Genomic DNA, 20824 nt, shown 5'->3' on the forward strand with positions numbered 1-20824 from the left:
TTAATTGAAGCTGAAGATAGGTACGATTCACAATATGGTGCTGGAACATAAATCCATGGGGAGCAGAAAGCAGACATGAAGTCTTAAACAGCTGAAGAGCACTACTTCAGTGCTCAGTGAAAAACTCCATGCCCTTGAGAAATAAGTCCTCAGCTGCAGTTAGCACTTCTCCCTGTCCCTCACCAGTCCCTAGCACAGAAGATCACTGTGTCACTGCAGTGGCCATTCACCTTGCCACTGACACGTCTTGGTGCTCCACTCTTCTGGCCTGGGATGCAACTGGGGACAGCTGCATCTCAGCAGAAAACAGTAAGGAACCAACCTCAGCTGGGAACCTGCAACTTCCTTGTCAAGTGAGGTACCTCGCTACGGTCTTTTAATAGAAACAGTTCATCATAGGGTGGTTGCCACCATAAAATAACAGAAATTCAAGAGGTAGGCTTGTAGAAAACACACCTAGTCTGATACATTTGTCAGGAAAGGTTGAAGGGAATTATGGTTATTGAAAAAATAAGCTTTTGAAAGTCTGCAGAAGAGCCAACGGAAGCTATGAGTTAAGAAGATGGACTCTTGATAGGATGACTTCTTGTAACCATGAGATGACAGAGGGATATGACAGAGGTTGATGGCTGCACTGGCCTTCACAACCTTGTATGATAGCATGAGGTGGCCAAGACACCTTTTCACTGCAGTGCACTTGGCTACTCCACAATTTCCTGAGCTCATGCAACCATCCTGTGTCATTCTTGAAGAAGTATGGCAGTGTTTCTCCCAGATTCTACCACTGTTTACTTTAAATACACTATTCAGAAACTCCAGCGATAGTTAAAAAGTAATAATTTACTGCCATTTAAACCTAAAAATGCATGCACCATGACCTAGGTGCACTAGGAAGTGCTCCTGAGCCTTCCAGTCTAGACACAGCCGAAAGGACTGGCATCACATCTGATGCATTTTACTTCTACTGAAAATGGTGAAAGACAGCTGGAATAATATGCTAAATGAACCAGCTGCGTTGTCCAGCTGTTCTGTTCTTTATGAGCTGTGTTTCTCTGGACTGTGGTCAAGACTATGCAGAATTTTGAGTTTTGCCATAGGGTCAAGCCTTGGCTACCTCTGTACTGATCTCACAAGTCCTGCTGGCATCAGTGCCACAATGCCTGTTGTGCCCTTGGGCTGGGCAAGGAACCAGGAAAACCACAGGAAGCTCCTGAACAATGCACCAACCAAAAGCAGGAAAACTCTGAAACAAATGATGGTAGGAAGATGGAAGGAGTGAAATTTGTGCTAATTCCACTGTTTGATACCATCTAGGTTACACAGACGGACACTTCTGCTCTGCTTTCATGGAGCGGGTCTTGCAACCAGAACAAAGGAAGACTGATGGAGATGCCTTTTGTTTTGTGGTGTGCAAAATATACAGCTTTGCAGAAATGCAAAAAGACAAACAAGCGAGTACAGGAGCTGGTTTGCTGGGAGAGATGTTGCCATTATAGTGAAGATATTCATGCAAAGATGATGTAGGCATGGCCAAAATTAACTGAGTACAGCAGCAAAGAGAAAGGATATGGAGAAATAATTTTGTTTGGCTGAATGGAGGTGGTTTCAGAGTTCTGCCACTGATAACAGATGTGTCAGTCAGCCACAAGACTGTGAGTTTAGATTTATACCTCGGTTGTAATATCCAGTGGCTGACTCAGTTAATATCTCCTTTGTCCTGTGTTTCTCTAGATCAAGCAGTGCAGATAATTATGAATAATGATAATGATTTGGGTCTCAGAGCAAATTTGCACAGATAACCACATGCCTATGGGTGATATGGCTTCACGCACAATAATTAAGCATGTATGCTACGGGAAGCGAAGTAGAAAATGGGTAAAATCATTCCTTTAGAAAAAGATTTTTCAGATTTTTGGCCCCAAAAAGCTGTACCGCGTACCAACTGGAGGTATCTGGGAGACTGACTTTAGAGTTCACAGAACCGAGGAAACACACGGTGTGTGCAACCAAGAGCAGCGTGTAGCAGAGAAATAAATATGAAAGCTACCTCTGAGCATGCCAACAACATCCAGAGCAGTGGCATGCAGAGACACCAGCGCCATGAGAGCTCTCGAGCTGCATCAGGCCATCGCTGCGCCAGGCTCCCGGGCACCTGGCACAGCCACTCTGCACCTGGGCCAGGACCAGCCAGCCCAAACTCGCTCAGCCTTCTCCTAGCAGCAGCTTTCTGCACGCTGTAGATGGGCCCTGGCCAGTCTGTTAAGTATCTTTCAAATGCACTGCTCTGAATTGCCGCCAGTGTGGCTGCTTGCGTACAATTGAGAGTAGAAGTTGGTCCACTAAACTGCAGGAGGTAGATGCATGGTTCCATGGGGATCTATCCAAATATATTTTTTGAGGATGTACCGTCTAGGGTTTCACGAGCTAACAAGATAAATTCAAAAAAACTTGCTTTTGCAAAAATGCTGCTTATATTTTAATTCTGTGATCAACGTACCAAAATAAGACTTTCTCAGACACTCTGACAGCTTCCACTGGAGAAGTTCAGGGGTTTATCACTTCACCAGTTGCTGTTAGTTCAAAGGAGAATTTTGTCATTTTAATGTCTTGAAGGAACTTCAGTGGGCTGCCTATGTGGGACCAGCAGCTGATGTCAGAGAAGATCATCATTTAGGAGCAGGTCTACAGGGGGGAAAAGGCCTTTTCTGTATTTCTAAACAAGGAAAATGTTTAGGAGAGCTTCACGATCTTTTCAAGCGGTATCTTCCATCTTTGGAAAAAGGCAACATAGCTGGAATTTCTCTCTACTAACTTAGAGCCTGATTACTGACTCCCTGTTCAGGTAATAGTTAATATGCACAAAGGGAGGCACTTCCAGAGAGTGATTTGATTTTTGACAGTCTGAACAGCTTTACTGTCAGTGCCAAGATCTTCAAGTTCATCCGTGCATTCTTTGTTAAGACCTTCTGGGTATGATTCAGCTTCAGATTAAGGCACCTCCATTCAGTTGTCTATATGCAGATGTCTCAATATCTATCATATCCACAACAATCATACTAGAATGGAAATTTGAGGGTTAGATTCATCTTCACATCCAACTAGACTAAACTTCTGCCTGAGGCCCAGCTCTCCAAGTGCCCTAGAGCTGATCAGCAGTCCTTGCAGATTTTTTTTACTACAAAGCTTCTCGAGGTGTCCTACAGCACTTGATCAGCAGGTGTTTTAATCTTCAGTGCCCGTTATCAGATGAGAGAAGCAATTTCTTAGCAGTACTGAGTCTGAATAGACCACAGTGTGCACTGCTGTGACAGCAGCATCACATCAGTCCTTAAGGTGCTATGGTCTATCAACTTGGCTTGCTATAGTCATGGGTAGATGTACCCAAAGTCTCATTTTCTTCATTTCTCAGAGACTTGGTGTTTACATGCAAGAATGACTGCTGAGAAGCACTAGTGTACGTGCTGGCCTTATGATACCTGCCACCTGCATTGCTTTAATGGAACTGCTTCAGTCTGTATTACAATTTATATGAGTGCATTCCAGTTTTTAATGGACTGTCCATCAAACATCCCTATGAAACGGGGAAGAACCATTGTCTCAACTCAACAGATAGCAGAGCATGAAAAGATGGAGCTTTCCGTTGCTTTCTTTATCTAAGAAAAGTTTGCATCAATTATAAAAAATAAAAATACAATTGACCAAAGAGAATGCTCTTTGAGGGGAGAATTTCTCTCTTCTCACTACCTTGTGCTCAGAATCCCCCAGGTTTTGACATTGCTCTGTCAAGGCTAGCCCACCCTTCCCTTCCTCACAAGCTCTAAGGAGGCATCACATGGCAGCAGACAACGTGGAACCATTCCACTCATTGTCAAAGGCAGCCCCATCAGCAAAGTGCTCCGTTTTAGAGTCAGAAAAATTGAGTTCTCCACCTATTCAGGCTCTTCTGTGAAAGATCATCACAGGTGGTCTAAGACTGGTTTCCTGCCTCCTGTTACTCTGAAAGAGAATGAGAGGAAAGGTGGCACCTTGCTAAGGAAGTGAGGTGGCCAAGACACGTATCTCAGTCTGCCACAGAATGGAGACAGGATGATAGTATGTTTTCTTTCCTCTTTGGTTGCACAGAATCAGGCTGCAAGGCAAAATGCCTATCATTTTCTACAGGAGTATAATATCTAACCTTTCATATTAGTTCCCATGGGGATTTTTAGAAAGTCTTCCTAGAAAGAACAGTCACACATGTCTGCTGAATAAAATCAACGGAAATGTAAATGGACTTTCTCACTTTTCGAGGATGGATGTTTTTTTCAATGTCTCAGAAATGGCTTTGAATTTTTTTTTTTTTTAAATGAACCTAATAGCTGCAAATTGAATCCCATACCAGCAATACAAATTACAGAATATGACAAGGAAACTTTGAAGTGATAAGTACAAGCATTTGACAGGCTGAGGTCAGTACAGCATTTTGGGTATCTTGGTTCTGCTTGAGAAACCGAGCAACATCAAAGAAGTCAGAGGCTGCAAAGGCCACTGTAACACCAAGCTGTTCTCTGCCATTACTACTTAAAGGGATCTGGATCCTGCACTTGATATTTCCTGGGGGAAATGCCTCATGAAGAGACTAGTGCTAAGCCCTGCTTCCAGCTTTACTCTCAACATAGCCGAGAGGAGAATTTGACCTTTGGTAACTTGATTAATACCAAATTAACAGACGGCTTTGGACTTTACAAGATTGTTTGCTTATCCTTTCTGTCATGCTTTCCTCCCTGAGACCCAGCAAACACCACCCTCTGCACATGCTGAAAGTGGTGACAAACCCCTGGTCTCGAGAGAGAAGTGGAGCTGGGTGTCCCTTGTCCACAACCCACCCCGACAGAGCAGTTTGTTTCACCTTGGATGCAACGCGTTAGTGTTTTTAAGAAGTGTTGCTTGTGGTCTTGACATTTGACAAAGGTTACTCTGAAATTCCCATTAAAATAACGTGGGAGAGATGCCTCTGGAGCATCAGCAGCCCCACTGCAAAGCATCTTAAATTAAATGAAGCAGCATCAATACCACAAATTTCTATAAAACACCTGTGATTTAATACAACGTTCTCTTTATGTAATTAAACCAGACTCCAAATAGCACAAACACAAGAGATTAAGCCCGTCTTACCTGGAATAGGTATAATGGGAATACTTTCATTGGGGACCACACGGGGTGAGCTGCTGTCCTCCACATAGAAATGGGCAGTCTGAAAACACTTTCTGTTAAAGGGGAAATAAAAAAAAAAAAGGTTCAGGGTGTGAAAAAGCCCAAAAGTTCTGCACATCTTTGGCTTCTCCATTTCTACTCCACATTTTCAGATATAATCGTTTAAAAAAAAAAAAAATCAGTAAGTGAAAACATACTTGAGTTTTCAACAATTTCAATCCTAATTCCAGATTCTGGTGTGCTCTAATTCACTGACATCTGACATCCAGCCATCATAAATGCCTCTGTACATTATTCCAAAGTACCATTGAATATGGAATTATACTCACAGAAGTCAGCAGTTGCAAAACAGGTTTCAAATACATCATCCAGAAAGAAACTGCACACAAGAAACATATTCAGCATACACTTCAAGCCAAATCCACCCAAGACACTAACATTTCCAGGGAACACACACTTACTGTAAAGGTTTATGCTATGTATCAGCGGACAGACAGTCATACAGCATCTGTAACTGCTGCGTGTCACGATGTTCTGCTACAGAAGTTATCTTTCAAACATTTATTTTTTTTTAAACACCAGAGCCATATAACACTCATCCCATCCTCCTCCTGCAAACTTGTATTACATATGCTGCTACAGAAAAATGCAAGACACTTAGCTTGGGCCCCAGGACTCAGCTCTGAAAAGGCCTATAAAGAATAGAACTTAAATCCACCTGACTTTTTTTTTTTTTTTTTTTTTACCTGTATTTAAGGCAAAGCAGAGAGCACAAGCTGGTCATCACAGAAAAGGTACTGAGCAGAACAACATGAAGAGATCCGAGGAGACTCTGCATGGTGATGTTAACTGAGGCAGGGTTTTCCAACACCAGCGTCACTGCTCATTGCTGACTTAATGAGCTGCTTGAGGCTGGAACTGAATATTTAATGAGTCTTGCTTGGTCTGAGCAGCTATTGTGACACGAGAAGGGTCTGCTCTCATCTGTCAGGGGCACTTAACAATAGCTTCCCATTGCAGAAAGATGCCCTTCGCTGCAGCCCTTAATGAACTGCTCAACACCTGGGCAAAGTTTGCAGGCGGCCTTCCGAGCTGCGCCTTTTGTCAAGTTGCTGTTTTCCTTGCTGAAACATATTTGCATGGAGTGGCTTCTAAGTTTCTGCCTTGCAGCCTGCTCCTCTGTAATTTGGGCATTGTGCTCTGCATAGAGAGCCCACTCTGCTGAGCCGGCTTTGCTGACACGGTCAAAGTAATTTGTGCTCGCTTTGTTTTCAACATCCATATGTGCCAGAGAGCAAAAAAGTCGCTGAAAAGCAAACCACTCTCCTAGGCAAAACCAGAACCAAAAATAATCCCAGGCACTTGCTTTCTATGCATTTGTACTTTCTAGCCCACAATCAGAGCGCTTTATAATGCAAGCACATGCTGTAGCAGCACAAGTACAACTTAAGACAATACAGAAGCAGGAAAGGGCATATTGCACAGCATGGAGCAACTGTCTCATAGCAGCTTTCTATTTTCAGACACCACGTCTTGCATTGTGCTGGAGTTATTTATTTAGTCGGCATGCTTTTGTTAAGAAACACCATAAGGTGAGTTCACACATGAGGATGCAAGATGTGCAATAGCCTCAGCATTTAAAACCATCAGCTAAACCCCCCCCACCCTACTCTCTCCCCGGTCTCATTTTTTTTTGGCAGCCTTTATTTTGGACAATGCACACCCTGGGGGCACAGAGCAGAATAAATCAGTCACACATAAAGAAGAAACTATGAATATGAAACAGGCAAAATGTTCCTGATTTTGATATATTTGGGGCTCTTTCCCTTGAGTCAATACTACAGAAATCCTTGAACTGCTTCTCCTCGTAATGAAGGCCTTAAGAAGGTGTTTGATAAAAGGACAGACCTTTACATAGGGATTTACAGGATTTTTTTAAGCTGACGATACTTAAGAAAAGCAATTATTTTTTGTAATTTGTTATTTTAGACTCCGAGAGACTCTGTTAGGCTGGCATTATGCTTTTTTTCAGTGCAGCCGTAAGATAGCTTCTCCTTAATAGCCTCACAACATGTAATTGTATTGCATAATCACACTGTGTGATACTGTACGGCCCGTGATGGCGATAGCCGAACACCCAGCGCAGCGTATCTCTGCTGAGCACAACGGTGGAATAACAACGTACTAAATGAATATTTCACACCGCAAAGTTCGCTGCAATCTTTAATGTCATTAACAATTCTGTATTTTACTCCTGGTAGACCTTCTGCAGCTGTCTTTGAAAAGGCAACCGCATGATTTGAATAAAGGTTTTCTCGGTTACAAACATCACATAAAATACACCCTTATCTTATGTACACCCGTACATAACACAGCATGCTCATCACTTCACAACGCTAGATACCGGCACGTTACACGAAGACATACTCCTCAAACATTTTTTAACCTGCTCACAATTGCTGTTTTCCAAGTTATTCAAGTTTATCCTCTACATCTGAGCGCCTGGCGCCCATATCCTGGTGACTCCCCCATTTCCCAGGGGCTCCTGGTGACGGGGTAAGGCTGCACCAATGGGAATATGCAGGCTCAAACTCAAGAGCAGGATAAAGCAGACTGATCTTCAAAAGGCCTTTTACAATGGGTTTCACAAACTCACTCCATGAATTTTCCAGCAAATTCTGCTTACTGGGCCTCTGTTTACTCTCGTACGTCTCCTCTGTGCAGCTCTAGGAGGGAGCATAAACCTCGGGGCACCACACAGATGCCCACAAACCACCCAGTTTGGATAATGGCCATTTTTTTTAGCCTGGGAACTGACCAGTTAAGGAGCTGCCTGGACCAAGAAGAGCCTTCTGCAAACTCACCTAGCTTGTAGTAATACATACTGATAGTTGGAATTGAAGCTATGGGAAGCCATTTCAGTAAGTGTCTTCTTCCCTGCTTTAGGGTGCTCCTATCTCTTCCCTGGCACGTTCTTCTGCCCATTACCTTCCTGTCGGTATACAAACCTTAAGTGGCAGCAGTTGCTAAGGCTACAAAAGGCTGCAGTGAATCTGTGTATATCGGGAGGGCTGGATAAAGGGAAGGGGTGAGAGCAGAAAATTGCTTGTTTCAAGTCATTGGACAAGCAGCCATGAAGAGAAGTGGGAATGGATGCAGGGCTTGACAAGGTGCAAGTCTACAACAGTTTTCAGGATGAGCACTTCAGCCTGTAACTTTTGACCCCAGGGTGTATACACGTTCAGGTATTTGCACCCATCTGCCCATTTGCTCAGAAAACCGACATGGTCAGCAGAAAAAAAAAATGAGCTTTTTCTTCTGTCAGAAGCAGCCCTTAGTGAATGAGCAATCTGAATTTGTCAATGGCATAAATGATTATTAAAATTTTAGCAACTGAAACACTAATTTTAGAGTAATTCTTGTATTCAGCAGAGGCTGTGCAAAAGCAAATCGCAGCCTTCATTTCAATTCCAAAAGATTTCAGAGAGCCCACATCTTTTCTGCAGTATACCAGAGTCTGTTGTCTCTGAAATAGGCTTGTGTGCAGTGAAGCACACAATTTTCTCTAGCCCCATATGTTTTTTGGCTCCCTTTCCCTGGGGTACAATAACTGTGCGAGATTGTGGTGATCAGATACACAATTGTCACATATGGACCGAAATGCAGAAAGTAAAAGACTACGAGATTAGCATCTCCCGAGAGAAGGAGCAGAGGCAGGGTCTGGAATGCAAAGATGACGTTAGGGAGAGCATCCCCCTGCCCCGAATCTTTTTGCAGAGATACCAACAGCGCTTTATTAAAGGAAGCTAACAGAATGCAAAGTCCAGAGCAGCAGCACCTCATTATCACACTGCAAGCAAAAAAAATATGCCAAGAGATGCTTCTGATTAGCTAGGTTAAATGCTTGTTCCATCTCTGCTGAGCAAAACACCAGATTAGCTGCTGTAAAAAGAAGAGATGCCTTGTGAGATTTTGACACTCAAAACAGGTTTCCTTGGTTATTAGTTAATAAACCTCAAGCAGCTTCTCCTTTATGCTCATCTAAAAGCCAGATCACACGACGGCCTGGAAGCATGGATGCATTTTATTTTCGCATAGAAGATAATGCCTCAGTGTTTAGTTAATTCTGCCGCCAATGCAAACACACAGTGTGTGCTGCAGCCGACGGCAGTGCTGGGACCAGCTCTGAGGGCAGCGCTTGGCCTTTACTCCTTTGTGCTCCGTCTCGCACGGGCAGCATCCCCTGATCTGCGCTGACAGGCGAGGGATCTGCACTGCTCAGGAGCAGCTGAGGCAGGAGGAAAAGGAGCAGGGGATTACTGCGGTAGGGCAAATGACTGCCTCTGCAGTGGCCGGCTGACACCGCCAGAACAGCGGCTGAACATGGGAAATATCAAAGGGGAATGCTTCGCTTCCTGGGGACACCCAAGGGCCATGTCCTGCCTTACACGCTGAAGTGCCTGGCATGGTCACTGATCCCTTGTTCATCAGGGATCTACTCTTTCTTTCCACAGCAGCCTCTGTTGGCTGGAGTCAGCATGTATCCCCTCTCCGAGGCTAGGCAGATTTATTCTTTATTTCTGTAATAGCACTGAGGAGCTCTAGACTCTTGGTTTCTTTGCAGTTACTCTCTCCTTGGGTCATTACCTCCTAAAGCATGACCAATTCGGGGCAGATGGCTTGAAGGGGTCCTGGAGGCCTATTCACTACCATCAGTGCAGGGCAAACCTTGTCCTCTGGGTACCCTTCCTCCAGAAACAGCCTCCCACAGACAGGAACTCTGCAGAACGTACGTTTATTGATGAAGAGGTGCTGCAGCCACCCTACTTTCACACATAGTCCTTGGCTGGCAGGCAGCACAGGCAAGACCGACCAGAAGTCAAACCAGGATCTGTAAGAGACCTTTATAGCAGGCTGCTCAGGACATGGCTTATTCTTTATCGAACGCAACCTGGATACAGGCGCTCATTCATCATGCTCCTCCATCACGGGGAGGTCTGCAAATAACTACCAAATAAGGCCACAAAGACAGGAAATTATCCCTTTCACTACCTCTGCACAATCATTTTCGCTTTCAATAGAAAAAAAGATGCTTCAGATTCTCACCGAACTGTTTTGCATGTTTTCCAGGAGACACAATTAAGATTGGTTTCTGCTGGCACCAAAACCAGGGTATGTATGCAGTCAAGTGTACTAGTAACACATGGCTCTGCACTTTAAACTAGCTTCACTATTCCTTGGCAAGCATTTGTCACTGTCAGAATTGGCAATGACTCCTCAGAAAAGAGCCACAGACTACGGAACAACAGAAGTGCTGCAAATCATGACCATGTCACCAGCAGAGCAGTGGATGGGAGCCTGGACAACAGCTGTCTGCAGTCTGCACTGCTCTAGCTGGGGTCATCAGTCACTGATTTTTATGAGCAATAAAACTGACTCAAGCGTTAAGAAGAAAAAGAGAAGAAAAAAACACACGGAAAAAGCTGATCTTATGAATATGAATAAGTGACCAGCATGGAGCAGTGATATTCCATTCATTGTATCAGAAGGGCATCTGCGTTTTCTCTTTTTTAGCCATAAAATGGCTTGTATTGCCCCAATTTTCTTCAATTATTTTCCTTCTCAGGTCTTAATGCTTAAAGACCAGAATCCAAAAGCTGAGTTACAAAAGAACCTATGCTGTGCCGGAACAGTGACGCTGCGAAGGCTTACCGAAGCTGAGCTATGGGAGGATATACAAAGCAGGAATGAGCAAAAAACAAGACTGTGAAGAAGAGCTGAAAAAGGAGGAAAATTTCCTTGTGATAATGCTGATTCTCTTGCATATCCCTCCTGAAGACGATTCACCTTCTCCCCACAAAGCAATTTCTGCCTGTAATCTTCTTGAGCAGTGTTAAGCATCGTACAGATACGACAACTGGAGAGGTCTAGACAGTACATGGATAGATTTCAGAGGTTCACAGCTGCCAAGTGTTTGGCAAGCTGAATGGCGAAAAGAAGGCTGGCCCTTCCAGAGGACTTCCTCTGGGCAAGGAGAGATGCTTTTCCACACTCCTCAGTTGTGCACCAACACAGTCCCATAGAAGCTAAAAGGATCCAAGTGCTAATCACCAGTCCAACCACACCTACTTAAAACTACACATATTACTAAATCACAGAGAAATAAAGACAGGAAAAATGCTGGGAAAAGGCAGACTGGGAAAAAAAAAAAAAAAAAAAAAAAAAAGAAAAAAAGTGTGTAAAACTCTGAGGCAGTATTTGTGATGAACAACAAACCACTAGTAAAATTCTCCATCTGAAAAACTCATCTGCAAACAAGGCGAGGGATTTTTGACACAGAAAGACAGCTAATTTAATATTGATGGCCTAAATTTGCCAGCTGACTACACAGCTCTCCACAAAATTAAAAATCCTCTTCTTCCTATCCTCTGAGATCCTGGATTTAGACGGCATCTTCCTGCACCAGACGACACACCCATTTAAATCACGTATGGTACTGAACTCAGACATTAGACAAGAAATGTTCATTTATAGAAGGGTATTGAAATGGCTAACAGCACACACCAAGAGGAGCTGCTTTCAAGTCATCCCCCCCTTCATCAGCTGTGTGACCAGAAAGTGCCCAGGTGGCCAACGGAGAAATGCACTTAGAAAGCTCTTTAACTGCAAATTGTAAGTGGATAAATTGTAGTTTAACTCAGCACAAACATTTTCCACGCTTCCTTATCCCATCTTGCTGTGGTCCCTGGAGAATAGCAAAGACGATCGTGAAGCCTTATTTGTGATGACACTTGGCCCTGTACCACTTGGTAGCTAATTACTCTCCTGGTGACCTCTGACAGGGCCAGCAGCATCAGGCCTTCCCCTCCTGCTTTAATCAATACTCACAACAGCTGTGTTGGATACACTCAGCAATTTTACAGATGACTGAATGGGTTTACTTTACTCATCAGTATTTGCTGCTGTAAGAGAATGAGCTTCTTAGCATATGCATTACCGCTCAAATTTTTAATGTCTTCGGGCAAAAATGGGGTAGAGAAAGCTATAGGTGGTATCTTAAAATGGTTTAAAAATTAGGCATAGTTTTAAAAGCAAAGAGAAGCCTGATGTATTCATTTTCCTTTCCCTGAGCCAACTATTTATTTAATGCAACATTCATACCACAAAGACTAGAAAATCAGAGGAAAACAAACGCATGCCTTTTCCAATCAAATAATACCTCAGGCAATTCCTGCAAAACGTGTACTTCCAATGCCCTAAACGTAACATAATGTTAAAAGGGAAGCGAAAACTTTCTCACAGAAGGAAGCTAAATGTAGCCAAGTGAAGAGTTGTTCTGTAATCACGAGAACTGCAGCAATCAATGAAGATTGCCTCTTACTAGAAAGGAGCTTTTAGTAGCACCTCCAAGAACTCAAAATTGGGCATACTTGATATTATCATTTCGGGACATGAATTCCCTTTGGGATGAATCTCAGAAGAGGTAAGAAGAAGAAAAAGAGCGAGGGTGGCACACCAGGAAGTTAAGATGCAGGTATTTTTAAATGCAAAGTGTAATTCATGGATCAAAGTTGTGCTGTAAGAAGAACGATACAGAAATGATCCCAGCTAAGAGAGGACAGAAAAGATTTGGCTTCTGCTTGGAACATTCACCTAAATGTCCCCCAATTAATCTTACCTCAGCTCTCAAAATGGAAGAGCTCTACTCTTCTTGTTGCTAAAATGCTCTTTCCTCCTCTGAATGAGACATCAGGACATTAAACTGACAATTATTTTAGGTATCCCAAGCTACAGACAGGGACCTAAACATAACACAAGAATGTGCTAACAGATCAGGCACAATTTTTCTCTTTTGAGGGCCATGACCATCTTCAAGCCGAAATGCCACAGTTCATTAAATATAACGAACTACTTGGTGGGAAGTGCACTCTTTCTCGTCAGAGATGTCCACTTGCACCTGGATGAAAACTGTATGGGAAAAACTAGGAAGATTTCCCAACACCACTGGCCATATTTCATGTTCATCCTATTGGGGCCAGGATAAAATATTAAAAATGTAATTATTTCTTTCCTCTTTTCCTTACTGTGTATTTAGAAAGTGGGCCTTTTTCACTGGCCATTTCAGAAAGAAACTCCTACTTATTTTTTTATTTTTTATTTCCTCTTAACTCTGTTTAGGACACAATTAGTCATGGAACAAAACGACACCTTTAGAAGCATAGCACAAAGGAAAAGAAAAGAGCAGCTGGCACCAAGAGCAGAGAAGCAAATTATTTAGTACCTGGAAGATAATGAGAACACTGAGAATACACTGCTTAATGGTAGCGCTCCGACAGGGCTGCGTACGTCACCTCATCACGCTAATACAGACAGACCGGGTGGCAGCCAGCTGGTCCTCCTTCCCCACCCATCTCCCTGAAAGCAAAGATTTGTAAGCCGCCAAATAATAAACCTGGACAGAAGTCTTGAGGATCATTAATCTTGCTATCAATCAACCCACTTGGCGACTCGCTTCTTGCTGCTGTTGGTACTAATGCGGTAGTGACTCAAGAGCTCTGTGGAAGCCTGGCGTATGCATGTCTGAAGCATTGCTTTAATGAGTTTCTTGCATTCACAGGTTAACAAATGTGACAAGGAAGCACAAATATCAGAGACAATAAGATGATGTCCATTGAACCAAACCACTGAGAAATGCTGCACTGTGTATTCTGCTCTAGTATGCTGAACACATCTCCTAACAAGCTCTGTAAAAATACTTGAGTCAGACCCCAGTGACCTATCTGGGATGCCAGGAGAGATGCAGCCATGCTAGTGTGAGCTCTGCCTGCTCCAATACTCCTTATCTGCTGGGCTACATACCTCGGGCACGGCTCTGCCCTAATAGAGCTATCTTGTAGAGAAGCGAGTTGTATGAGCTGAAGTGGAGTTCAGGTTAAACAGGACCATCAGTGGGGTGTAAACATAGCCCCTGGGCTCCCTTGGCTAAAGACAACAGACCCACATCAATTCATAGATAAGCATAAAATGTCCCTCCATCAGTAGGATCAGTCCAGTAGTATTTACATTAAACACTGCAGTATTTTCTGCGAGAACGTTTCTAAAAAGTAAACTATCAGCAACAGCAGTAACATCAGACAAATCCCAAGATAATTGATGTTGTAAGAAAAATCTGATTAATACCAAAAAGTGGTAAGCAGTATTAAGCATACTTAAGCACAATAAATGAGCACATGAAGTAAAAACCATGCATATTTCAAATTACCATCTCCACAGACCAAAAAAGCCATAATAAAAAAAAATATCTAAAAATATAAGCAAGTAATGAAGTCCACTATATCCACTATAACATGAGCCAGAGGGGACTACAAGGATCATCCTGAAAGAACTTGAAATGAAGTGAGAAAGAGTTTCCCTTTCAAAGTATCTATTAAGAACAAGGACATCTTTGAAGCTTCAAGCCTATGGCTCATTCAAAGCCCCTTGAATTTCAGTGTCAAGGAAATGCACTTTTATAGCACATGGGGACTCAAAGCATGAGGCATATCAGCAAAGTCATCATGAAGTATATTGACAGGCCCCCAATTATACAGAAGAGTCAAGAACTGAAAAATTACAAAGCAACAGATGTAGACGAGACTTTGCCTTTAAGGAATCATTCCAAAGTATTCTGAAAATTCAGAATGCTTTCATCCTCATGACAAACTTTCTCAGCAAGAATACACTTGGGCAAATAACCTATTGCTTTCCCATTGTCTTAATCAGTCTGTAGAAACATCTAATAACAAAACTAATCACAGTGAGGAGAACATCTTGATTCAAGATAAAAGTTCACTGCAAATAAGAAAAACAGGAAATTCAGTCGACCTATGTTAATTAGTAGATACCTTAACACCAGATACTGTTTAATATATTTTCTATTTATAGACTGTTCTCCTTTTTTGCATGATTTTCAAAACTTTAATCTACCTTTTATTAAGCTCCTCATAACCTTTCAGTATTGGCAAATGTGGGACTGAGAAAAAGGAGAAAAAATAACACAAGAAAGGGAGTCTGCATCTAGGAAAAACACGTGAATGCTCCTTAGTGTATGAAGAAATGTGTCTGGGTACGTCAGGCACTTGTTTGGAAGGAGACATGTAAATTAAAGGCAAGCTCTTGTCTCAGTATTTTCTTTTCTTTCACAGCACACGAAGTGACATAGCTGCAAAAGCAGGCATGCTATCCGTGAGGAACGTAGGAGATGTCTGCACCTAGGTGAATTGTTCGGTGCTGACACCTCCAACAATTCAGATTCATTTTCCGCCTACTGTATTTATGCATTTCATTTCCATGGTCTTAAGCGATCCGCGGTGCTGCTTTTGCTGTGATTAGTGCAGCGATTAGACAGGGAGCTCAGGAGGGGAAAACTGAGCAGCACCCACCATGGCCAGCACCATGCATTCGGGTACATGGGCAAAGGGAGCTTCCAGCCCCGACAGGGGTCCTGCCTTTAGACCCACTCCAACAATTTCCATTTATGTTGGTGATTGGGAATGGTAGTAACAAGCCTTCCTATTTTATTCCTGTATTTTAATTCAAGGAGTTTTGTGAGCTAAAAATGCTTAAAATGCAGACTAAACAGCAGAGTATTTTGCCACTATTTCTGGTAGTTTTGTCCCAGACATTTGGTTTCAGATCTGTGATTTCCTGTCGAGAACACACAAGTGTGAAATACTTGTTGATCCGTTTATTCATTTGCCTCCTGGCTGATCATAGCCATTTTGACAGAACAGACAAATTGATTTGCTCTGTGTTGTTTTTTCACATGCTTCTCCACCAGCCTGAAAATACCACCCCAACTTCCCAGATGCTGTGCTTAGGTCTTCATCACTCCTGCACCCTCATTTTTCATCCTGCACCCTCATTTTTGAGGCTTGCTAAGCCTATTTCACGCAATGCCCAGGATGTCTGAATTTTCACAAACTCTCGCTATAGCAGCTTCCACAACTCCATCTGCCAGACGAAAATGATACATAATATTTAGAAAAACTCTTTTTGAACCATTCATACCCAATGAACGATTTACATCACTTGCTAGGACACCAGACATATCTGCTGGCACGGATGCTCAAATATATCTGTGACAATTGCGCTTGGTTCCTGCAGGCAGTATTTAACCATTATCTATGACACATCGCAGCAAACCATCTATTTTTCCAAGTCATGAACAAACATTGCAATTTGGAGAGGAAACAATTCCTGAACATTCTCATTGAGGAAATGGCAAATGTAACAGCTTCAAGTGATGAGGCAAAACTCTGTAACATCAGCACAAGTTATTCAATGCAAAGTAATTTCAGCAGGCTAACAAATGAGTCACTTTTCTCAGACAGACACGCAGCAGAATCCAGTGCCTTTAATTTATATGCCCTTTTATTTCAAAACACGCTGTCTCCCTCCGGTTGGGCTAGACCAACGGGATGCAGCATTTCCCAGAAAGAGCTGAAGAAAGCAAACTTGGCATGACAGTAACTAAATGTTGATTCAAGGGAATTAGGAGACGTTCAAGGGGACAGGTCCCAGGCTCCAAATTATGCTCCACTCTTGTATTGCCCCCATATAATTATAGCAAGTTTGCTTACAATTTGCTGCTCACACTTCTAATTGGATTCCTGCAAAGGGCAGTTTGCTGTGCCATGAGCTTGTCACTTTAGATCCCGCTTTATCTCCAAACCACTCAATTAATAATCCATTCCATTTATTATAAAAGCATTTGTTTCGACCCATATGATGCTATCAGCAGCCATCCCATTAATATTTATTTTCACAAAGTGGTCCACTGATGTTAAGGTCTCAGATACGACTGGTAACTTTAAAAGAGGAAAATACATGAAACCAAAAAAGTCAAAACAGAACATGAGCTGTAGCAGCAAACATCCAACCCATATGGATTTAACTCCTTCTGCACAGAAAGCCTAGTAAATACAGTGAGGTTGGTGGAGGGCAACGACAATGGGAAAGCTCAACCCGTCACCAGAGAAATTACATGTGAGGTTTCATGTATGAGCACATCTCCCTGGGGTGGGGAGCTGCTGTCTGAAGCACCAAGGAAAAAAGATGCTGGAAGGAGGTGTGGAAGGGGAATGAATGTTCCCCCACTGTCCTCCACCCCAGTGAACCTTAAACTCTGGGCTAGGGGAATACAGGGACCACAAAGATGGTTTAAAGCTGTTTTTCTTCAGCATCCTTTTCTGTCCCCAACACACAGGGAATTACAACACAGGCTGTTCCAGCTTGATTATTTTGGAAGTCAACGGGACCCACACTTTTCAGCTAAGGAGTGGAGGAGAAGTGGGCTGCAGATGGTTTAAATGTCTCAAAAAAAGCTGGCATAAAGCTCTTTCAGTGCTAAGAAGCATTGCCAGGGACAGACTGGACATCCAAGTGAAAGTTCAGATCCTGCAGACAGCACCGAAACCCACCAAAATCTCAAACTCCCAGTAAAACGTGGACTTTTCATTTCCCCACAGGCCTAAGTGCAGCTTCTATTATTGCAAATGCTGGTGAAATGGGAGCATTTCTTCTGTGTTCAGAAGCGCCCAGCTGCTTCTCGTGCAGAATGCTCCTGAGAGTGAGATTACACATTCAGACATGGTGAGATGAAGCAGCTGCTGTGAATGTATATCAAATACTGTGATTTCTTCTCTTCTGCTCGTTTATTCTGTGCATCTTGAATAAAACTATGCTGCAGGGACAACAAGTCTCTTTGTAGTAGTCTCCACCTATTCCTTTAAACTATACAACAGGGAACTTGTTCAGTGTAGCTCTGTGGATAACAAAAACAGTGATGTTGAACTCTAACCTTCCACTACCACAAAGAGCTAAATTAATTCCCTGCAGCACATCAGTGTTGCTTTTGAAAAGGCCCAGACACTGCAAAAAACAGATGGAAACTAAACTTATAGGCCTTTAAAGATGTCAAGCATTTCCTTGCAATGATGGCATAAGAACCTTTCTTCTTCCCATCAATTTTTTTATTAATCAGAGCACACATGGCAACTCCCCGTGTGGCACCACTTGGGGCTCACCCCATCAACATAAAACCTTGGGAAATTATCACCTCAGGTTTACCACTGGGATAACAATGCTTTTATACCTAGAGTTAAAAAGATGAATTGTCACAGATTTATAAATCAACACACAAGAGCAGACACTGAACTACAATACCATTCTGCTGTCCCTTGTCTTCCCAGGGACTGTTTCTGCAATTCACTACAGGATCCGGCTCAGAAGGAAGCAAGGACTCCCGTTGCACTCTGCCACCTTCATGCTTTTGCTTTCAGGGCTACCGTTTTGCACATTTTGAAGCACAAACCTGTCTTGAACTGCAGCAAAACAAAGCTTGCAGGCTCCTGCTCTAGCAACCAAATACTCTTAAGAGACTGCAGAGCCCCTCAAGACTCCCAAATTCTCATCTCCACCATCAAATTATGTGGAACAGAAAACACTTACTCATCCATTTTCTTGAAGCCGTTTGCGTGAGGATCTCAGTCAAGTTAGTCTTTCTCTCCCAAAGAGCTGAACTGGCGTTTTTAACTTCAAGAGGGCAGAGTGGTTGTGAAGTGCCCAACCACCTCTGAAGAGACTTTGGGGATCTGGAGCCAGGTCCTTATTCAGAGATGACAATTATCACTGCGAGCATAAGAAAAAGGGTTCTGCCCTACTGACTGTAGCCAAGTGCTCCACATAAGTTGGCTTAGCAGTGATAAGTGTCACGTTTACGATGCATTTTGCAACATGGAAGTCCATAATTTGCTTTCCAGGGACCTATGCTTGATTATCAGGAGAGTTAGAAGCATTCACTGAAGTCTAATGAATAGAATTAACACATCATTTAAACAGGGACTAATATGTATGCAAATTAGAAAAAGTTAGAAATAAGAGTCCAACCCGTAATTTCAGAAAATGTAGACTGCATCCTTGTGAAATATGAATGTTTCAATTCACATCATATCTCCACATCTATGTTAGCTGCTTTGCATGTGAACAATAGGCATCAAGCCCATTTTGATTTTTATATTTGAACTTGGACTTACAAAATAGATTATATTGAAACTTGAATAATATATATGCTAATTAAATACTCCATTTAATGACATAAATTAAGACGAAGACCAACACAGGCCAATTTACATTTGCAAATTTCCTAATTACTTTATTTTCCTTTGGAAAGCAGAAACTTTATTTTCACAGTCACTGGAAAAAAAGGGAATAATTTCTTTGCTGAAATGATTTTAAAAATCTTTTCAACTTTTTTTTATTCTTTAGGAGTGATCTCCAAGGAAATACAATTCCTAAAATTGCTTTGCCTAGACAGATTCAATATTAAATGTCACCCAAGTCAAACTATGGTGATTTGTGCATGCAAATGGCATTACTTAATTATTATCAGAGGTTTCTGGAAAAGGAATTGCTCTTGATAAATATAAGGTATACACTTTCCCCTTCAATACCACAAAGTATGTTCTGAACAACTCTGGCAGATATAAACCAAATGCCCTTGGTGTTTGATGGGCTGTTAATCTCTCTCTCCCTTCGTTCTCTGCTCCCCCAAATTAGAAAGTACAAGGGCACAGGACAAGTGGGTAGCTGTAGGGAGACTAAGCATAAGCAGAAAACATGACTATGACTTCTGACATCCAAAGCTCACAGAAAAGCTTGCTGAAGAATAAACAGATCGTAGGAAAAGCCCTTTTAAGTTAAAAGGCCTGTTTGCACCTTTAGCAATGAGGAAAGTGGTGAAAAACAGTTCATTGAAATGAACACGAAGCCTGTAAGAATATCATGGCCAGGAATCTTATTTTGTGTATGTTGAATAAATGTTGGTTATGTGGATGAAGAAGCCTGGATTCCGCATTAACTCACAAAACCAACATCTGCAGGCTGTGGAAAGTGAACTGCAAAGCAAACCCATTTACTCTCTGATTGAAAGAGCACCCTGAATGCTTTAAAAATAAGGAGCTGTATGAATGGGAAGAGACTAACCATTCTGGTAGGTTTACATCCTAGGCTTTTATTCAAAATGAACAAATCAAAAAATGACAGGGATGAGGACTGCCCCTCCAAAGCTTTCACCTCATGTCTACAATACCAGTCACTATGAGCAATGAACACTGAATTCAGGAAACTTAGAAGACCGAAGAGTAAATGATCATCATTTTGAGTTATGATGTGGTTGGAAGTCCTCCTTGCCCTCAGCAATTGTTGCAATCCTCATCTGTAACCACTGCTGTTCTTACATTGACAATGCTTTCAACATTCAAAACCGGAGAAAAAATTTTAGTCAACACCAACCTGTGTTGTTATTATTATTATTATTTTTAATATATTGCTTTATAAATGTCTCTTTGTATGATACTTCAAATGTTTTTGTTCTGTTTTGGAAAAAATGGGATTTCCAACACATGAAACAATCCACGAAATGACAACCAGGCATGCAACCTGCTCCCGTTTCAGCTTAAATGTTAGAGCTCAAATGGATTCTGACTTGTAAGGTGGCAGAGTGAAATACATACCATTCATGGTGATAGAAGAAATGTTTTCTTCTTAACAGACTCAGTGTTCTACAAGAACCTGAATGAATTCGCATAGT

The 20824-nt window shown here is 42.2% G+C and overlaps 1 protein-coding gene across 1 annotated transcript in view; it reads right to left on the minus strand.

The window, feature by feature from the left end:
• Nucleotides 1-20824, minus strand: part of PTPRG (protein tyrosine phosphatase receptor type G) — a 397823-nt gene that overhangs the window by 34241 nt on the left and 342758 nt on the right. Inside the window, exon 14 of the mRNA XM_082767913.1 lies at nucleotides 5155-5246. Coding sequence (XP_082624039.1) covers nucleotides 5155-5246 — 92 coding nt within the window. The remainder of the gene's footprint in view (nucleotides 1-5154; nucleotides 5247-20824) is intronic.

The sequence above is a fragment of the Aythya marila genome (genome assembly GCF_965140915.1).
Source record: "Aythya marila genome assembly, chromosome: 10".
Lineage (NCBI taxonomy): Eukaryota > Metazoa > Chordata > Aves > Anseriformes > Anatidae > Aythya > Aythya marila.